At 45.4% G+C, this 21,413-nt stretch overlaps 1 protein-coding gene across 5 annotated transcripts in view; it reads right to left on the bottom strand.

The window, feature by feature from the left end:
* Cradd (CARD and death domain containing adaptor protein) overlaps nt 1–19,961 on the bottom strand; it is a 148,059-nt gene extending 128,098 nt beyond the window's left edge. The window contains exons 1-2 of one of the 5 annotated variants that reach the window (XM_075954498.1): nt 19,853–19,961; nt 4,706–5,012 (exon numbers count right to left, since the gene is read on the bottom strand). In XM_075954498.1, the coding sequence (XP_075810613.1) occupies nt 4,706–5,012; nt 19,853–19,924 (379 nt within the window). In that variant the 5' untranslated portion in view covers nt 19,925–19,961. The other 4 variants (XM_075954499.1, XM_075954502.1, XM_075954500.1 and 1 more) reach the window with 4 other exon arrangements.
* Nucleotides 19,962–21,413: the final 1,452 nt, after the last annotated feature.

Here is a 21,413-nt window from a genome sequence, read left to right as displayed (position 1 = left end):
AAGGAGAGAAAAAACAAAGCCCAAGCCGGAGGGAAGATGAGGGGAAAGGCGGAGCTACCGGGAAGACTGTATAAGAGAGAACCATGGCACAGATAGAGTCCAGCAGCCAGTCCGGGGCAAACAAGACAGAACAGAGGGTCCTGTGGCCCAGCAGCCGGTCCACCATGCTTACACCAGGTCCCATCAGATAGCCGGGCCAGGGCTTCAGGAACAGCTCCTTTCCCAAGCCAGATTAGCTCAGGCGCTAGAGAGAGCTGCTGGGCGGACAGGCCCCCCAGGAGGGGAAGCCAGGCCACCAGCCACAGGCTGCCCTCGCCACACCCAGAGCTGTCCAGTCTCCTAAAGTGACCCAGCAAGAGTCCAGAGAGGACTTCCTGCTGATCTAATGTCTAGTGTGTGACCTTGGCCACAGTAACAACGCCCTGAGAAGTGTTCCTTCTGCCGTGCCAAGATGGCTCAAGCCATTTTAGCAGCAGAATTCCTTTGAAAGGTAAGAGTGCTTGTGGGGTGAGGAAACACAAACCAGTTCTCCTCTTACATCTCGGACTTTTACACTTTTTGTTGCTGTTGTTTTGTTTTGTTTTATAAATAGAGATGGGGAGACCTGAGAAAATTCAGAGATACAATCAGAAGATTCCGGGTAGTCTTTTGCTATGTTTGAGGACTTGCTGAGGGGGTGGAAGTTAGAGGGGTAGAGAATGGGACACAACTCAATTTTGCTCTAAAAACTTACATTCAGCATATATATACAAAGACAAATAACTAACACACACACACACACGAATGCCTGATGCAGCTCAAAATGTAGAAGTGAAACACAGAATTGAAATACACAAAGAAGGAAAAAGCCAAGACTGCCAGAGGAAGAAAGCCGAACACTGTAGCAAAAATAAAGTCAGGTCATTCTTGGGGAAGGATCGCCCGCTAGGCTAAGAGAAAGCGAGTCCGTCCAGTCCTTTCTCCAGGCTTCTCAAGGGCAGGGCACCAAACCCGTTCTATGAGAACAAGCACAGCCAACGTGAGGGAAAGTAAGAAACAGCCACTGTGTTACAAGACCCTATTTTCCTTGACTCTAGTTCTCAGAATCCAAGACGCCTTTTTGTTTGGGTTTGACTTTTTGTTTTGTTTGTTTGTTTTTCGAGACAGGGTTTCTCCCTGTAGCTCTAGCTGTCCTGGAACTTGCTTTGTAGACTGAGCTGGCCTCAAACTCACAGAGATCCACCTGCCTCTGCCTCCCTAGTGCTAGGCTGCAAGGCGTGCGTGCGCCTGGCCCAGGAAGCAAAGCCCGCTCACGCTGTTCTGATACCACATGAGAAAAACCACGTGAGGTCCCAGAAAAAAGGCCTCTGCCTGCATTTGCTTTCTTTCCAGAAACATAAGTGAGAAGGCAAACAGCTCTGATGACGGTCCATAGCTTTAAGCCCCCCACAATACACCCCTAAAATGAAAAAACCAACACCCACACAAGCTTCCAATTCACTAAACCTCAGTTTAATTTTACAATCATAGTTCCAAGAAATTAAACAGTTAAGAATATTTAATGTCTTAAGTAACAGAAAGCAGTTAAGTATCAACTCCTTTAAAATATATTTCTTCCATCCTCAGTCCCAAACACACACACACATACACACACATATACACACACATATACACACGCACATATACACACATATACACATGCACATGCACCCACATACACATGTACACACACATATGCATACACATATACACATATACACACATTCACATACACACGTACACACACATGCACACATATACACATACACACATACATACACATACACACATACACATACAAACACACATATATACACACATACACATATACACACACATACACACGTACACACATACATACACACACACGTACACACATACACACACACAAAACTTATAGGTATACACATTTACCACCAGGCCCTATCGCATAATAGATTTTCAATAATCAATATGGGTTTTTAAAGTGATTTTTCCGAGCTAGAAAACTGCAAGTGAAGAGAATGAATGGCGCACCTCACATTCATGGCGCATTTGTAAGAATTAGGAAGGTGGGGTTCCCAAAGGCAATTGCAGGGTCACTTGCTTTCCTTATCCACAAGGAGTTTACTGGGGCTTGCTCACAGCTCTAGAGGGCTAGAGCCCATGACCGTCATGGTGACGGAGGGTCACTTTCCTTAAAGCCAGATGAGGAGGGTTAGCCTCTGCGCCTGACTTAAATCCTCAGTGTTACTTAAAAGAGTCAGTATCTAACCACCGTGATATTTTAATATGAGTTTATGGAACTGTCCCTGAGAACTCTACAAATGAAACCCCCAACAGCAGAATCTTCTTCACTATCAGTGTTAATATAAAACGAACAATTCACAGTGCTCACTTGTCCTACAGTCAATCCGGCTTCCGGTTCAACCTCCACAGCGTTAACTGTCCCGGGAACTCTGTTTTTCTGAGCTTCTATACAGATATGCTCAACTTTTTTTCTCACCACACACTGATTTATTTTACTTCCCCTTTAAAAGCAACTTTTCAGGGCTAGAGAGAGGGCTCAGCAGGTCAAAGCACTGGCTGCTCTTGTAGAGGACCTGGTTTCCACCACACACGGCAGCTCACGACCATCTACAACTCCAGTTCCAAGGGATCTGGCCCCCTCCTCTTCCCTCCGTGGGCAGCAGGCTCATGCCAGGCCCATCCACGCAAGCGGGCAAAACACTCGCACACATAAAGTAAATAAATATATTTCAGAAGTACTTTCCCCTCAGCTTCTCTCTCACTTTTATTAATTCTCTCTTGCTCTCTGAATAAATCTGAAGAAACAGAAACGAGGGCCACATTTCCAGGGCAATCCACGACAAAACTATTTATAGAACCCAAAATAATCACATAAGTAAACTAAACGTGTTGAGAGAGAAAGGCTTGGGGTTGGTCTGTCATTTCCAAACGCATGCAGCCAGGAAGGCCTGCTCCATCCGTGGTTCTCAACCTGTGGGTCGCGACCCTTTGGCGGTCACGTATCAGTCAGTTATCCTGCATATTAGATATTCGCGTTACGATTCATAACAGTAGCAAAATTGAAGTTATGAAGTAGCAAGGAAATAATTTTATGGTTGGGGGTCACCACAACGTGAGGAACTATATTGAAAGGGTGGCCGCATTGGGAAGGTTGAGAACCAGTATTCTAAGTGAATACCAGGAAAGCACAAATCATTTTTGACAACTCCCCGACTCTATGTTATATATATATATATATTCTGCTTTTAACAAAGTGGTAGGAACGCCTGAGATATTTTACCCTGGTCGTGTTCAGGCACACGGAATATGACATTTTCTAAGGACAACCCAAGCTGAAAATTCTAGAGATCCTCAAAAGCCAGCATTTTCACTGCTTCAAAAGGACATGGAATTCGGACAAGTTAGGAATACAGATATTTTTAGGTTTTCCACTTAAATGTTTACCGGGTCTTTCTAGATTAACTGGATGCCCATACTAGTCAGATACTCAAATATATGTCATTTATGACTAGAGAGTTAGTTATAATTGCTTAGTACATGTGGTCTCAAAACCATTCAAAATACGAGGCCTGTGGTGCAAAAAATTAATAAAAGGAATTTACTGGTAGCATTTGCGTTTTTTAAATAGTTACAGTCACGTCTCACTATGTAGCCCTGGTTATCCTGGAATTCTCTCTGTAGACCAGGCTGGCCTCGAACTCACAGAGATCTGCCTGGCACTGCCCACTGGGAGCTGAGACTAAAGGTCTGCGCTCTGTTACAGTCATTTTTTTTTAATAGGAACAATAAATTCTGAAGACCACTGGCTTAAGTGGCCCTGTATCAAAAACCCAGAAAATGTTAAATTCTTAACTCTGGAAAAAGGCTAAAGTTGACTTTATCAACCTGTTTTAAAAAAATAGCCTTTCTAGGTCAGGCCTCTGTTCGCTGATCTGTGTAAAAATAGCATTCATTAGAGGACTCACAGGGAAGAGCTATGTGTACAGCTCCGGGCACACAGCACCAAACTGTTTCTTTTAAAACCACAATTTCCAATTCTCCTTGAAAAGCAGAATGAAATTCCCCCTCCTCCCCACACCCCCAAATGACTGCCCTTGCAAAACAAAATGCCCCAGGTATCTGAACAAAGCTGAAATTTTAAAGGCCACTTTAAACCAATAGCCTTTTTAAAAACAAACAAACTAACTAATAATCCCCTGGGCATCAGGGGCTGGTTGGAGGGACAGGTGCAGGGTGTGCCTTCCTAGAGGCTGTCTCCCCCATCCTCTGACCTTCTCCAGCTGGCAGCCTGGCACCCCACACCTCAGTTATCAGTAGGCCAAAGCCTGCTTTCCCATCTGCACTTTCCAAAAGGCTCCTGTTGCCAAAGGGCTCACACTGACCTGGCTCTCCCATGAGAACATGCCTCCCGAGTGACTTGCCAGGCTTCCCAGGAAGCATATCTCAGCTGTCTCTGGGCTCCCTCCTTAACCTCTCAGTCTCTTGGCTCACTCTCCCCTCTTCCCTTGAGTTTCCTAACACCTCCATATTGTGACCCCGGATGCCCTTTCGGTCCAACGTCCTCGTCTGTGTTCATGAATCACTGCCCCCCGCCCCCCTAAAACACCCAACTCTCAATCCAAAGGGCAGAGTTGCGACAATTCCCGAGCCATTTTGAAGTGATTTCTTTGAGGCCTACCTGCGGCGGGCAGCTGAGTCGAGGCTTCATTTCTCGCCTTCTCCAGCTTCTCTCGCACCCAGGGGAATTCCTGCAGGGAATCTAGGAAGGTGTCAAATGCCTTGGGGCCCCGGGAAGGCAGGATATCCAACAACAGCATTGTTTTTCTGAGGCCCGTGGTTTGAGCCTTGATTTCTTGAACGTGGTTTTCTGTCAGAATCCCCTCCTGGTAGAGGTACTGCAGAACCAGCCCCTCCACCAAAACCTCGGCACCCAGCTCCAGGCGCAGCGAGCGGAGCACCTGCTTGTCTCTGGCATCCATTCCTCCCTGGAAAGAAACAAAATCAGAACTCAGGGTATGGGAATGCTCATGGACCCCCTCAAGATAGTGCTGCTATAACATCATTAATAAGCACCTTAAGGCCAGTCAGATCTCCCCATCTTAAGAGAGTGTCAAGCCACAGTGTTTTCTACCTTGGCAGCTAAGCCAAGTCAAGTTAACTTCAAACACTTCCAAACATAATGAACCACACCAATGAGGAATCTGTTTCTATCTCTACTTTCCACACTGTGAGGCCCTATTTCAATTCCTTTTTCAGTAAGAGATCCATCTGACAGAAAACAGATCTGAGACCTCACATAAAATGCAATCCCTGAGAATCACAGAACAGCATTTAATTACAGCGGATTTTAATTTAATATTGCTTTCATCCATCAGGGCAGCACCCATCCTTCAGGAGCTGCCAAAATGACCAGGGACAGTTATAGACCCTGACCAGCCATGGGGGGAGGGGCGGTGGGAGGCAGGGAGGACAATCTAGAGGTAAGAACGAGCTTATGGATCTTTCTTACAGACAAGTCCTCCCTCCGCAGGACCAGCACCTTCAAGAAAATATTTGTGTGCCTTTTACAGAAAGCCTTATACACATCGTCAGAGTCCAGAACCTGGGTCACAGTACAGAGGGACGTTTAATGAGCGCAGGTGGCTAGTGTGCAGTGGGGTGGCAGTGAAGGTCGTGGTGGGGAGGCAAGGGCAAACATGGGTGGCTGGCAGGGCTTCAGACACCCACGGAGGGAGCGCAGACGGGGGACACCCGATCCCAACCTTCGCCACCAGCCTCTGCAAAGTCCTGAGCTGGCAGGTGGGCGGGGGAGGGGTGGGGAGTGTCCGTAGCCCGCAGCGTGCTTCCCTGTGGAACTTTTGAGGTCTCCCTGTCGGGGCAGCTGAAAGCCGTCCTTGTGTCACACCAGCGATGTGCAGGGGACACGAACCCGCGGAATGATCTTCACCGGGAAAACCACCCCCGGCCCCCGGCCCCGCCACCCAAACCCTCGCCCAGCTGGGACCAGAGCAAACTGCGCCGAGAGAGCCGCGCAGGGGCGATGTCGCCACAGCGCGGGGATTTTGAGAGAAGATGGACTCCTGTTACTTACGTCTGCGACCACGTATCTTAGAAAAAAAAAAAAAAAAGACTACAACCGGAATCCAAAGTGTTAGGGAACCCGTGCCATAAACACCATCTTTGTTGTAGGCAAAAGCCCTAGACAGGAAGTACTGTAGTCATCTTTGTTGAGGGCAAGGGCAGGAAGTGTGGGAGCCATCTTTGTTGAGGGACCAAAAGGTCAGTTTAAAGCTTTCTCCGCCATGTTTGCTGTGGGTAAAAGAGGCACCCTCTCCCAGATTTAAAAAAAAAAAAAAGTACTTTAAATGATCCAAGAGGTTATCTAAGTAAATAAATCGTTGACTCTTAACACAAACTCTCCATGAGAGCCTTGCACATAGCAGGCAGGTCAAAAGTTACTCGAGCAACTAAGCCCTGGGTTCAATGCCCAGTAAAAACACACACTTGCACAAATGCACAAATTACTCTTATAACGTGAAGCGATTAATAAACTCGGAAATTCATTTTTTTTAATTAATTGGATGATATACCAAAAAGGATGTAACTGCTTTGTTTTGTTGTGTTTTATTTTTTGAGACAGGGTTTCTCTGTGTAACAGTCGTAGCTCTCCTGGAACTTGCTCCAGTAGACCAGGCTGCTTTCGAACTCAGAGATCCGCCTCCTCTGTCTCCTGCGTGCTGGGATTAAAGGCTCTACCTACTACGTGCCTACTGCCCAGCTGCTTATTCTTTTATTATTTTGTAGGGTGTGTGTGTGTGTGTGTGTGTGTGTGTGTGTGTGTGTGTGTGTGTGTTTTACAGATGAAAACAGATCTTTGTACAAGGCCAGATGAGGTCATCTGATCCCCTGGATCTGGAGTTACAGGAAGTCTGATCTACCAGACGTGGGTGCTTAGACCCAAACTGAGGTCTTCTGCAAGAGCTGTATGTGCCCTTAACAGCTGAGCCATTTCTTCCCCACCAACTCTTTTTTTGTTTTGTTTTATGATATTTTGTTTTTCGAGACAGGGTTTCTCTGTGTAAAATTCCTGACTGTCCTGCCATTTGTAGACCAGGCTGGCCTCCAACTCACAGAGATCCACCGGTCTCTGCCTTCTAAGTGTGGGATTAAAGGTGTGTTCCATAATACCTGGCTTAACCCCCCCCCAAAAAAAATAGTAATTGAGAATAAGAAAAGAATCCTTTACCAACACTTCAATCAGCAAACAGTGACAAACCTCCCTCCTCAAAGCCTTCCGATTGTGTGTGCAGTTGCCAGTGCCAACGTGCTCCAGTGTTTTTAGACAGGCACTCGCCATCTTAATGACAGTATTTTTATATAAGTGGTAGGAATTCTTTTAACATTTCAAATACTCTCAGATTCGGGAACGTCAATGTCAGCTAAAATCTCACAGCCAATACAGAGTAAAACCTAAATTCTAACCAAGTCCCTCTCATTTCATGCTGTTTCCAATGTACCAGACAATCACATGTGATAGACTCTGTTGTCCTAATAGAAGCCAAAACATTGCCAGTGAATCAGCGAACAGCCACCTCCTACTCTTGCTATTCTTGAGTTACACAGAGGCTTCCTCGGTATCTTTAGCTCTGGAACTGTTGTCCTTGGGGTAGGAGGGAGAGAGGTGGATAAGGGGTACCAATAATTGCTACCTTCACCCAAATAAGTAAAGGGGTTCTGCATGATTCCAAATGGCTGAGGCATTTCTGCCTTCTTGGAGAGAAAAGGAGGCATGGTTTTTCCAGCAATATGCTGCAACAATTGTCACACAGGTAGGAAAAAGAAATAGCACAATAAATACTCACATTGTTTGTTTGTTTGTTTGTTTTCAAGTTTAAGGCACTTTTTGGTGACTTGTAGTGTCTAGACATACTTGACATTTTATTGGGACTACAAGGTAAGTTGATGACCCTGTCCAGGAGGTGGGGAAGCAACAGTGAGATGAGAGTTCTCAGAAGGGAAGAGGGCAGCAGCAGCAGCAGCATAGGAATTAAAGCTGGTGTTGAAGGCTGGACTCCTTACAGTAAACAATTTTAGGGGCTATCGGTTAAGGATATGACTTAGATCTCTAGGATGATGCCCATGACCGTCAAATTCCTCTTCTGGTGCAACTGTGGACCGTTCTCTGTACTGCCTCCTAAGCAACCCGAGTGGCTCTAACTGACTAGTGAACCACCACCCATCAACCTAGTGGAGGACCATTACCCGAGGTAGCACACTGTGGTTCTTCTCAGGACCACGTTATAGCGTCACTTATATTAATGTCCAAGGTCAGTGGCCTCTAAGGAAACAAACATCAGAATCATCACTGCAGGTGGCTCCTCCACCACCCTGGCCAGTCCCTCTCTGTCAGTTTGAATTGTGCCCTAAGAAGATTGAGCACCTGTTACCCAGATTTTCGAGGAGAGATATTCCCTTTTCCTCATTTCCTCTCCTTTTATATTTACTTATGTCAAGATATACTCCTTGTGGGTTTGAAGAGAGAAAGAGTATTTTTATGTCTTTCAATTTGATCCTTACTTTTACAATATTAAAAAAATAACAAGTCAAAGAAACTGGATGTTTGGTTTCTTCCAGTTTCATAGATGTGAAAATAAAGTGACAAAGGGACAGAGAAAAACAGATTCCTTCTTTTAGTAGACATGAAATAATCACAAAACTAGATCTTGATTTAGGTCACAACAAACTGAAAAATTCCAATGTACAAAAGTGTGTATTTTCCCATTATACAATAAGAATCAAAATTTTAACAGAAGGATAACGTCGCATGAGTTTGCAAATAAAGTAAGATAACAAAGTAAAGTAAGCAGGGCACAGTGGCACATGCCTCTAATCCCAGCACTCAAGACAGGCTTGCAGACCTCTGTGAGTTCAAGGCCAACTTGGTGCATGTAGCGAAGCCAGAGAAGATTATAAAGTGAGACTTTGTCTCAAAAAGAGATGGAGGAGGGGGAGGAGAGGTAGAAGAAGAGAGGGAGGAGAAGAAGACAGTTCAACCTTTAGCTTACTTTACTATATCCAGTACTGGGGATTGAGCCTATGGCATCATATATACTAGGAAAGTACCCTACCACTGACCCACATCTCCAGCCTTCTTTCTGTTTTCCCTACTGTTTATTTTGAGACAGAGGCTCACAAAGTTGCCTAGGCTGACCTAGAACCTGTGATTCTCCAGCTCTAGTAGCTGAGATTACAGATAAGTGCCACCATGTCTTGTGCTGTGGAATAATCTTTCTGTGTGCTGTGAATATGCATTACTCCCATGGGTTAATTAAAAGCTGGCAGGCAGAGAGTCAGGCAGGAAGTACAGGAGGGACAACCAAATTAAGGATGCTGGGATAAAGAAGGGCAGAGTTACAGGAGATGCCAGAGATACAGAAGAATCTGGAACTGGTTCAAGCAGGAATTTATCAAAGGAGTCTTGATATGAAATACCAGATAAATTAAGTGATTTTCCCATGCTGCTTTGCATAAGGTACTGAAATATTCATCAAGCAACATTTCTGGTCTTCAGATACATTGCTCAAGAGAAGGCAGCCCAGGTACTGGTTTTCCAGTGATATAGTTCAGTGCAAGACTGAGAGACTAACAGTAAGAAGATGCTCTTGAGATCCTCTCAAGTACAAAGTAACAACTAACCTTAAGTTCCCTGAATGGCGCATTTCAATAATTAAGTTGTCTACTGAGTATCTACTGGACTGACATCAGGTGTCACTGGCTAGAGAGAAAGTATGGGCTTCAACGTGCTGGTTCCATTTTGTCAATTTAACACAAACCAGTCACAGAGGGAGAGGGAACCTTGATTGAGGAAATGCCTCCACCAGATTGGCCGGTGGCCATGTCTGTGGGGCACAGTGTTGATTGATGATTGTGCGGGAGGGCCCAGCCCACTGTGGGCAGTACCACCCCTGTGACCTGGGGGTTCTGCATTGTATGAGAATAAAGTGAGTAAGTCATGAAGAACAGAGCGGTAAGAAGCGCCCCTTCATGGTCTCTGCTTCAGCCCCTGACTTTAGGGTTCTGCCTTGGCTACGCCCAATGATGTACTACCACTTGGAAGAGTAAGACGAAATAAACTTGTCGGAGAATATTATTTTAAGGTCTATGACTTTCGTTTATGCTGCATTTGTTTAATTCTGTGAAGCTAGCTGTGTTACTGTGCCTCTCTAAAATACCTGATGGTCTAATAAAGAGCTGAATGGCCAATAGCAAGGCAGGAGCAAGGATAAGCGGGGCTGGCAGACAGAGAGTATAAATAGAAGGAGAAATCTGGAAGAGCAAGGAAAGGAGGAGAAAGGACGCTTGGGGCCAGCCACCCAGTCACACAGTCAGTCACAGAGTAAGACTGAAAGTAAGGTACGCAGAGGTAAAAAAGATAAAAGCCCAGAGGAAAAAGGTAGTCAGGATAATTTAAGTTAAGAAAAGCTGGCAAGAAACAAGCCAAGCAAAGGTCGGGCATTCAATAAGCCTCTGTGTGATTTATTTGGGTGTTGGATGGTATGCCCCTCCCCCCCAAAAGAGCCAAAAGAGTAAACCATCACATAATAACATAAACTCTTTCCTCCCTAGGTTATTTTTGGTCCGTTTTATCACAGCGACAGAGGCGCTAACTATAAAATTCAAATAGCAGGCATAAATGAGACTGAGTTATTTTATGAAAATAATTTAGCAGCCAAGCTTTGGATTCTTGTTCAAGTAAAGTAAAATAGAAGCAGGCTGCCCTAGTCCCAGGGGAATGAGCTAAGATGTTTTATATTTTCCAATGCACACTCAACTCAATGGTTGCCGGATATTATTCATTTATATTAGCTGCTCAGGGGTTGAACCTAGGACCTTACACACGCTGGAGAAACACTCTACCACTGAGTTACATCTCCCAGTGGAAAGGTTTTTTTTTTTTTAATGAACAACAAAGAATGTATAAGCCTGTTTCAAGCGTAGCCATATATTTGAAAACCATAGACTTTAGTATCATAAATATGCACAAAAATTTGCATGCCCACAAAAGTCCCTGGACATTACTCTTACCAAGTGGTCATATTGACTACAAATGAACTTCACCATGAATCCTGTTGAAAATTTCTCTCCAAGGAAAAGTAAAAATCACCATGGCTCTGCCAGGATGAGCTATCAGTAATACCAAGGAGTTGAATGAACTAAGTTTTTATCTTGCGTTATTTCATAAAGTCCATTGAAAGCCTAGACAGTGTCTGCTAAATATAAGGATTTTGTTTTAGCATAATTAATGCTAAACTGTTCTTTCTGATAACAATTCACCAAAAAGCTCAGCTACATCTTAATAACAAGCAAATATAGCCATTTACCCCAGAAAAGGAGAGCTCCCTTCCTGTCCTTTGTGCTGATAAGTGGTCCTGCATCCAACCTGTGTGATAGCTAGACAGGGAGTATACAGTTCTGAACAAAGAGCCAACACTCATGCTAAAACGAAAATTTAATCTGATTATTTAATAAGCAAAAAGAGGCAAGCCATTAAAGGTGCTAAAGGCTTCTGGGTGTCTCTTTTCTCCTAGATAACAGATACATAAATGCTTGGAGGCTTGGACACCAGCTTGGTAGAAGTGTGATATGGATTGAAATATTATTGTCTCTACCCAAACAAGCCCCCACCTTCTACCCACGCAAGTAGCAATGGCTCAGCCTTTTTGAAAAGAAAAAGAAAAGGCAGAAAGGGCTATAGACTATGACCCTCATTGATTTTCCGCTATGACCTCAGAACACAAAATGCACAACTATAAACAGAAACATCCTATCCTTGCAAATCTCAGGAGGATTTGCTCTCCCCTCCTAGACTGTCATTTGCTGGGGCAGGGAATTAGATAAGTATTTGTTGTCGAGCCTATTTGATAGCATCCGGTGGCTTTGTCTGGTTCTGTCCTTTACTAGCTTGTTGGCAGGATCATCTAAAAGGCTAGGTTCATCTGGACGCTCTTCTCCTCCATGTCTTCTCAGGCATTCTCCCTGCCCCCTACAGCAGGTTACTCAGCTGCCTGCCAGAGAAGCTCAGGGCTTCTAGGGACAAAGGCAGAAGCTGCCTGTTTTCTCCCAGGCTCTTCATCCATAGCTCAGATCCAAGGAGAAAAGAAACAGATCTCACTTCTCAACGAGAGGAATGTCAAGGATGCGTAGCCATCGTTAGCCCATCTCAGCCACAGACGCATCCTCAGCCATATGCCCAGCACCAGCGAGTCATGTTCCTACTGGCTGTTTCTCTCACTTATATAAAAACAAACTTCGAGGAATAACACACAGACACGCTGCTCTCACTCCGGCATCAGAGGGATGAAGCAGGAGGATCATGACTTCTAGGTCAACCTGGGCTGCATCATGAGTCCCAGAGAAGTGGGGTTGGACTTACATTGGGACCAGTAACTCCCCAATAATGACATGAAAATGTATTAATTATGAAAGCTTGGCCTTAGCTTAGGTTTGTTCCCAACTAGCTCTTAAGACTTAAATTAACCCATTTATATTAATTTATATTATATCTCCTCCATCTTGTATGTCTGACTTCGCCAGTGTCTTGCTGGCATCCCCTGAACCGCTAGATTCATTCCCCTGAGTTTCTCTCTCTGCCTAACCTCTCCTGGAAGTATAGCCTAACCTCCACTTCCTCACTATTGGTTATTCAGCTTTTTATTTTATTTATTGTTTTTGTTTTTTGAGACAAGGTTTCTCTGTGTAGCTTTGGAGCCTGTGCTGGCACTCACTCTGTAGGACAGCCTTGAACTCACAGATATCTGCCTGTCTCTGTCTCCCAAGTGCTGGAATTAAAGGCATGCGCCACCACAGCCCGGCTCAGCTTTTTATTAAACCAGTCACAACAAAACATCCTCACAGTGTGCAAATATCCTGTAACAGAGAAATCTGGTTTATACAAAGGGGTAGAAAAGGAAGGAGGTAGAAGAGGAGGAGGAGAAAGTGGAGGAGAGGAGGAGGAGGAAGAAGAAGAAGAGAAGGAGGAGGAGCGTTGTGAGATATTTGTACACTGTGTGATGGTATATGCTGTGATTGGTGTAGCTGAATGGCCAATAGCTAGATAGGAGGTATAGCTAGGATTCCAGGAGAGGAAGGAAGGGGAGGAGGTACCTAGGAATGAAGGAGTGTAAACACCCAAACAGTTCTGCAAAATCCTGATGGTCCTATAGCTCCCTTGCCACTACAGGACAGGTATGTGAGCCAGGAACTAAGCTTGAGACTTAAAAACATACAGACAAACACAGAGACAAAGACAGACAGAAAGAGATGTAGTCAAGGGTCATCCTTAATACAAGAATGCCAAATGCCACTTTATTGTGCTCAGGGGCAGCTTATATAGGAATCCTTAACCACGCCCAGCTCTCGGGATCTTTCAGCTGCAGACTCACCAGCCTGACATCAGGGTCTCGTGCTCGGAGCAGCTGCAAGTGAGGTCTCGCGCTCAGAGCAGCTGCAGGCAGAGAAAGTCAGGGGGCAACCAGGGGTCTGCGGCTCCCAACAAGGGAGATGTCAGGAGACATGGAGAGGAAACACGAGGTGCAGGATGGAAGAGAAAACATATATTAATATAAATGGGATCAAAGAATGGATAAGGAAAATGTGCTACATTTATACAATGGAGTACTACACAGCAGAAAAAAATGACAGCTTGAATTTTGCAGGAAAATGGATGGAGCTAGAAAACATTATTTTGAGTGAGGTAACCCAGACACAGAAAGACAATTATCACAGGTACTCACTCATAGGTGGTTTTTAAACGTAAAGCAAAGAAAACCAGCCTACAATCCACAATCCCAGAGAATTTAGACAACAATGCGGACACTAAGAGAGACTTATGTAGATCTAATCTACTTGGGAAGTAGAAAGTAGAAAAAGACAAGATCTCCTGAGTAAATTGGGAGCATGGGGACTTTGGAGGAGGGCTGTTGGGGGGAAGGGAGAGGCAGGGAGGGAAGCAGAGAAAAATGTAGAGCTCAATTAATATCAATTAAAAATGTATAAATATATATATATATGGGTTAATTTAAGTTATAAGACCTAGTTAGAAACAAGCCTAAGCTATAGGCCCAGTGAGTGCTGGCTGGATAAATGTTATATCCGGTGCCTCATTCTTCTCGTTTTCTGGAATCAAGCACACAGCACTCACACAGGGATCCAGCTCCAGCAGGAAGGAAGTGAAGGTGACCTTGAGGAGTTCCCAGGTTGTGCCGCGGATTAGGTCACCAGTTCAAAGCGGTTTAGCAGCTCAAGCAGTGTCAACGAGGCTTAACTCTTCCCTGTCTGTTCTGTGTCCCACACAGTGGTTGAGTCTGTGTGGCTCTTATTTCCGCTTCCCTGCTGTGGGATATCTGTACAGTGTGTGAGGGTGTATTGCTGCGTTTGCTGTGATAAAAAGAGGAATGGCCAATAGCGAGGCAGGGGGTATGTATGGGTGGGACTTTCGGGCAGCGAAAGAGAAACTGGAAAGTCGGATCTAGGTGTATGGGCGATGCCAGGAGACTTGGAAAAAGTACAACGGGGGCTGGAGAGATGGCTCAGAGGTTAAGAGCACTGACTGCTCTTCCAAAGGTCCTGAGTTCAGTTCCCAGCAACCACATGGTGGCTCACAACCATCTGTAATGAGGTCTGGTGCCCTCTTCTGGCTTGCAGGCATACACACAGACAGAATATTGTATACATAATAAACACATATTTTTTTTAAAAAAAAGGAAAAAGTTCAACGTACAGAAACGGAAAAGAGGTAAAATAGCTACTACATGGAAGAACACAGATTAATAGAAGCAGGATAATTATGTTATACGAGTTAGTTGGGGGCAACCCTAACAAAGACAGATCCTTATATGGCTAAGGTCTAGTGAAGTCTTCTTACTTAACAGCCGTTAACACCCTCAGCCCTCGCAACTACCAGAAGAGAGATTCTTCTCTCAGCTCATTCTACAGCTAAGGCAGATTAGATAGTTTTTAAATGACAAGGACAAAACGTGAGGTGCTGGCACTCCCAATGTAGCCTGAAGGCCTGCAAACCAGCAGCTTTGCTATCTGCAGGCGGGGGGGGGGGGGGGGGGGGGGGGGGGGGAAGGATGCTCCAGCTAGGAAGAGTGTATTCACTCTTTTTCTTAGGTCCCGTTCTCCTGGGCTGAACGGTACCCACCCTGTGGCTGAAGGCTGTCTTCTGTGTTCAGTCACAGATTTCAAATGCTAATCTCTTCCAGACCCACCCTCACTTTAGCTACCTAAGCTTTCCACATCCCAGTCCACCTAGCACGTCAGAACCGTCCAAACAACCACCTCACGGCTCACTGACGATTTCTCTTAAGCACAGCAGAGGAAAAAGCCAGAAGGCGGCACTTAAATTACTCGCGGGGTGGGTGGGGCACGGCAAAGTGAAATAGAGGTCTTTGATAGGTGTCTAACCTGGGTCAAAAGACTGAGGTGCCTATTTAACATTTCAAAGCAGACCTGGCGGCCAGGTTCTCCCAGCATCCCTCAGTCCCTACCCGGGCACCCTCCCCCAAACTCCAGCACAGAAACTGAGCGTCCCTTCCAGCAGAAGCTCTGTCCTATATAATCCAGTCATTTTGGTTACCCAGCCTCTTTTGTCTACCTGAGGTGGTTTGAAAGAAAATAGCCCCAAAGGGAATGGCACTAATGGGAGGTGTGGCCTTGTTGGAATAGGCGTGGTCTTCTTGGAGGAAGCATATCACCGTGGAGGCGGGCTTTGAGGGCTCAGAGATGCCACACTCAGTGAGTCAGCGGCTTCCACACAGCAGCTCCTTCTCCAGAACCACGTCTGCCTGCTTCTCTCCTGATAATGGACTGAACCTCTGGACTGTAAGCTGCCACCTCAATCAAATACTTTTTTATAGGAGTTGTCTTGGCCATGGCGTCTCTTCATAACAATAGAAACCCTAACCGAGACACCAGCCTTTACTTTCCTGACTCCCCACCACCACCATCACCCCCCTTCCCCCCTCCTGGCTGGGGGTCACAGTCACTCTGACCTCCCCCAGGTGTCGCTGCCTCTGGCTATGTTTTTCCTTTATCTACAATAAACTTTCTCCTCCACCCTAGTTAGGAGCCCTCAGGACCTTCCTTCTTCATTTCTTTTTTACCCTCAGTCCTTTTATTTAAAAAAGCAAGGGAAAAAAGCGTAAGCAAACGTGTTAAAATAGGAAGCCGTTCTCTTTATGCTGACGTTGTAGCCCCGTGGTACAGTGCATATTCAGCAAGCATGGTGGCCCAGGGTTCAATCCCAAGCACTTCAAAAGAAAATTACTAGCATAAACCTTACCGTTCTTCTTCATATTCTGTGGTAGTGTTTCATAAATACCAATATAAACCGTACCCACAACTCATACGGAAGCCCCCTGCTTGACCAGAGGCCTAGCCAACTGCCAGAACTCCAGATCAGTGCCTAGCCCAATGTCATCAGAAAGGCTTCCTCCAGCAGCAGACGGAAGCGGATGCAGAGACCCACACACAAACATTAGCCAGAGCCTGTGGAACCCTGTGGAAAAGAGAGTGAGGAAGGACGGTAGGAACCAGAGGGGTTGAGGACACCAGGAGAACCGGGCCCACAGAATCAACTAAGCAGAGCTCATAAGGGCTCACAGACCCTGTGTAGCAATCCCAGAGCCTGTATGGGTCTGAGCTAAGTCCTCTACATACATACTATAGTTGTTTAGCTTGGGGTGTCTGTGGGATTCCTAACAGTGCAGAGTGTGGGGTGTCTCTGACTCTCTTCTCTGCTTTTGGCACCCTTTTTGTCCTGTTGGGTTGCCTCATCCATATGAGGGTTTGTGCCTGGTCTTTTCGTAACTTGTTAACTGTGTTTGGTTGATATCCCTGGGATGCCTGCCCTTTTCTGAAGGGAACAAGAGGAACAGGGGATCTGAGGGAGAGGGGAGGAGGGTGCTGGGAGGAGTGGAGGCAGGGTAGGCTGCAGTTGGGATGTATTGTATGAGAAAAGAATAAATAAAAAGAAAAACCAATATAAAAACATTTCAATGGTACATGCCATCAGAGAAATTACAGTTAGTATCTTGTGGTTTGTGTTTGTGTGTATGACAGGTTCTCATGACAGTTGGCAATGTTGCACAAAACTAAACCTAGCAGGGGCTAGGTGGAGCACTCAGTCGGTAAGAGCACTTGCCGTACAGTGTGAGAACCCAAGTTCGAATCCCAAAAACCAAAGTGAGCACTAGTAATCCCAGCACACCTACCGAGAGATGGGAAGCAGAGATTCCCTGGGAGCTCATGGCCAGTTGGCCTGATACAACAGAAAAACAAGAGACTCTGTCTCAAACAAGGTGGAAATTGAAGACTAACACCTGACTTTATGGTATGACCTACACAAGGTACACATATATACACACAGACACACGTGCACAAATGCACACCTAAAACAATCATTTCACTTCTCGATACACACATGCATGGTACAAATGTTCCTTAGAAATGGTGTGGACATGGCCATGAGGGAGTTCTGTCCTTCCTGTCTCCAGGGCCCATGAAGATAATCAACTGTATTTGCCTGAGAAATACAGGAGCCCTTTCTGTGTCTCCTGCTCCGACCCAGCCCATAAAAGAAGGCAGAGCACTCCCTAAGCCCAGCCTGGTGCTGTGAGGGACCCTTCCCCACCCAAGTCTTATCTTTTTCTCCGTGGAAGAAAACAACTTATCTTCTGTTTTCCTAAGCGATTCTGGACCTTGGGGCATTGTGTCAGGGTGTCTGGGGTGATAAGCGCCCTGTTACTTGGAAAGTCTTTACAGCAGGGTAGGAGATAAAATTCAAGGAAAGGTTTCCTCAGAAGAGGCCAGAGTGTTCTGAAGGCAATCAAGGAGAAAGATAGCTGGGCCAGAAATGTGAACCAGTGAGGTTGGGAGAGATTCGACTGCTGTCAAAATAGGAGTTGTGCTTTTGTGGGTCAGACTATGTCTATACAAATCCCGTACCATTCCACAGGCCTCTTTGTTCAAAGACCGTATCAAAAGAAATCCTTCTTCCTTTACCTGTGTCCCAGGGGACTTCCTGTTGGCCCAAAGGACGGGTATTCACAAAGGTCCCAAAGCCTGAACTGAAGCTGAGCTGTGTCCTCTGAGGACCACACCACCTGGAATTCAGCCCTGCGTTACGGATGAGAGCTGCGGGAAGGGGCAGCGCAGTGGGAAGACCTTCATCTGGCTCCACTCTCCAGGGCCCTCCTGTTTCGCCCAGTCCTGGGTTTGTTTACAAGCGAGCCAATTAACCTTTATGACTTCCTGTCCTCTCCTGAAAATGAAGAGGGATGGCGGTGGTGGCTTGGAGGTCCTCTTACGACTACTGGAAGAGATCGTCCATTTGAAGTGCCTACTGCACGGGAGGCACTTGATTAACACGGGCTCTTTCCCTTACCCTTCCACCCTCTCGGGATCCGTAGTGGGCCTTTCCTTGAATGCTTTGTCATCTAGCAGCTAATAGCATACTGTCCCATATAGTTTGCTTTTTCTCCCCAAGTTAATCTTTCCTAAGCATCACAGAGTTCACAGAGGAGACACCGTCCGTACGTACCTTATGGTTGTGACTTTACAGCATACAAAGCGTGTTCAAAGACCCTGTGTGAGATGCCTCTTGCATCCGCACAAAGATGCCTAGCCCCCAACTCTGTACCTGTATTGGCCGACGGACCATTCTTGGTCTCAAAGGCCAGTCTGTCCCCAAGTTACTTCACAGAGAGAGGATACAGTTTCCACTTTGAAAAAAAAGAGGACGGTGAATTTATAGCAGCCTCAAAAGAAAGTGTGTGGCCTTGAGGAGTTTTGGTTTGTTAGATGAAATGCAGAATGATTATGGGTTCTTTTTCATGGGAGTACAGTGGTCTGGAAATACCTGGGGTGTGCTGTGCCTTGGAAGGGAAAACCCCAAACCTGTGATGGTATGGTAGAGCCCATTGCTAAGCAACAGAAGCAGCTCTAGGCTGTACAGGAACAAAAATTCTTTGTTCAGTACGATGAAGAGTCATTCACTGGAAACTATTTAATAGAATCTTAGCTGCAACGTCATGTGTGTTATCCAAAGCGCCCATCCGTGGCTGTTAACTGATTATTATTGGACAGTAGCTCATAGCTGTGTTTACTTTGTCTTTTGTCATTCTTTTTCTCTTTTTCTTTTTTTTTTTCATGAGTTCATGCTCATGTGTATGTGCAGGAGTGCGCATGTGTGTGGGAGGGGAGTAATATTTGTGTGTGGTCTATGTGAAGGTGTGTGGGGGTACAAAACCCGATGGTTCCTTTTATCAACAACGTATTTCTAGGATCTCTTCGTCCACATGCATGCCAGGGGAGATGAACGACTTTCAGCCCTCTGCACCTTGTGACTCTCATCAGGTTGCCTTTGACAGCTCTGCTGTCAGGATGACACAGGATTAAGGATGTCTGCAATTGATTAGGGAAGGCGGTAATCAATTCACAGCCCCGGCCTGGAACGGTTTACATATCTTTCCTGCAGAGCCATGCCAAGGTTTTAATTATTGGCACCCGCACCTGGAGCGGGGTTGGTGTTGATGTATCCACTTCCCAAGGTTAAAGGAAAGGGGTGGGGCTTGTTGAGCTCCCAGTTCACAAGCAGGGTCTGTGAAGAGTTTGACTTGGATAAATTATCGTAAAGGTCAATGTAATCACACCCCCATCAGTTCTCCCGAATCTAAATAGCCGTGCACCTGAAGGCTGGTTCTGTTAACACAGTCAAGTAATTAGTTATTGACAGAGCAAGGAGCGCGTAATTATTTATTACCTGAATGTGATACTGATTCGTGTCTGTGCTGATGAAGATCATCAGTCGGATACAAAGGGACAGCACGTTCATTTATCCCAGGCTTCATGGAAGGCTGTTCTGAGTTTTCATCCCTAAGGCAAAAAACAAACAAAAAAAAGTTGTAAACATTTTTATCATGAAATAAAAATCCGTCCACTTTCTTTGGTCAGAGCTTGAAGCTCTTGGGTTTGTGAGATGAATTCCTAAGCCTCTCAAAGCAAATTTGAGAAGCTTTTCTGAGGTCCAATAAAACGCTAGATTCCAGCCAGTGACTCACCGCATTAGCTCTCTGGCAACGAACTGACATTTCTGGCCTGTGTTCTCCAACATTCTAGGAGAATTTCATTCTTAGGAGACCATGGCAGTTTCTCCTAACTGAGACTCACACTTGGTAAAAACTGGGTGATAATTACAGAAAGGCTCATTAACAAATATCACCGTCCAGGTGAACAATTCTCTAATGACCATCTGGGTAGTGGTTTCACACGGGGATGGATTTTATTTTTCCTCTGTGGTTCCAAAAAAGGATGGCATTATAAAGGCTGTGCCAAAGGTGATTCAAACACTGGCCAATGAAAAACTCTCTGAAGCACAGAGAAGAAGGCTAGGTTTGGGCATGACTTCATGGCTTGCCTTAGAAAGCCTCTGTTTCTGGGTCACCTTGTCAGTTCCCCCAGGACCTCTTAGTCCCTAGAGGCCAACTGCATTTGGAGCCACACTTCCATCTATCCTTATTACTAGAAAACACACTCTCAACTATGCCTGTTCATGCGGAAACATAGACATCCATTTGTGTGAAGGGTCTCTCCTTTGTGCTGTCTGGCTGATGCGGTTCGAGCTTTTACAGGATTTCAAAAGACACCAATGCATTATATGTGAGTCATAACAGCAAATCATACAAGAAATATGATGACCAATGGAGATTTGGGGGAGAAATGTTATACCCACTAGTAGTCACAGAACTATAAACAAAAGTGCCTGAGAAAGTATTTGTCTCCTAACAAGTTAAATGTTTAATTACATTTATGTAGGGGTGGGGCATGTGAGCACCACAGCACATGAGGGAGGTCAGGGGAGAACTTTCAGGAGTCAGTCTGTCCTTCCTCCATGTGTTGTAGAATATTATCTTAACGATGTAAAGATGTCTTACATTTGTTTATGCTGCAGAGTGTTACTTTAACAGTGTGAAGGTGTTATTACAATTGTTACATTTGTTTCTGCTGCCTTTGTTAACGGGGTAAGGATGGGTTACATTTGTTTCTGCTGCCTTTGTTAACGGGGTAAGGATGGGTCACATTTGTTTCTGCTGCCTTTGTTAATGGGGTAAGGATGGGTTACATTTGTTTCTGCTGCCTTTGTTTAGTTGGGAAAAGATGTGTTGCCGTTTCACCTTGCCTGCCTAAGGCACCTGACTGGTCTAATAAAAAGTTGAATGTCCAATAATAGCTAGGCAGAGGAGAGAGAGGTGGGAATGGCAGGCAGGGAGGATAACAGGAGGAGAAATCTAGGCAAGAGAGAAAAGGAGAAGAGAACAAGGGAG

Source organism: Microtus pennsylvanicus, chromosome 20 (genome assembly GCF_037038515.1).
Source record: "Microtus pennsylvanicus isolate mMicPen1 chromosome 20, mMicPen1.hap1, whole genome shotgun sequence".
NCBI classification, from domain to species: domain Eukaryota; kingdom Metazoa; phylum Chordata; class Mammalia; order Rodentia; family Cricetidae; genus Microtus; species Microtus pennsylvanicus.
Note: the sequence above shows the minus strand (reverse complement) of the source record. Positions and strands in the feature narration are given on the sequence as shown.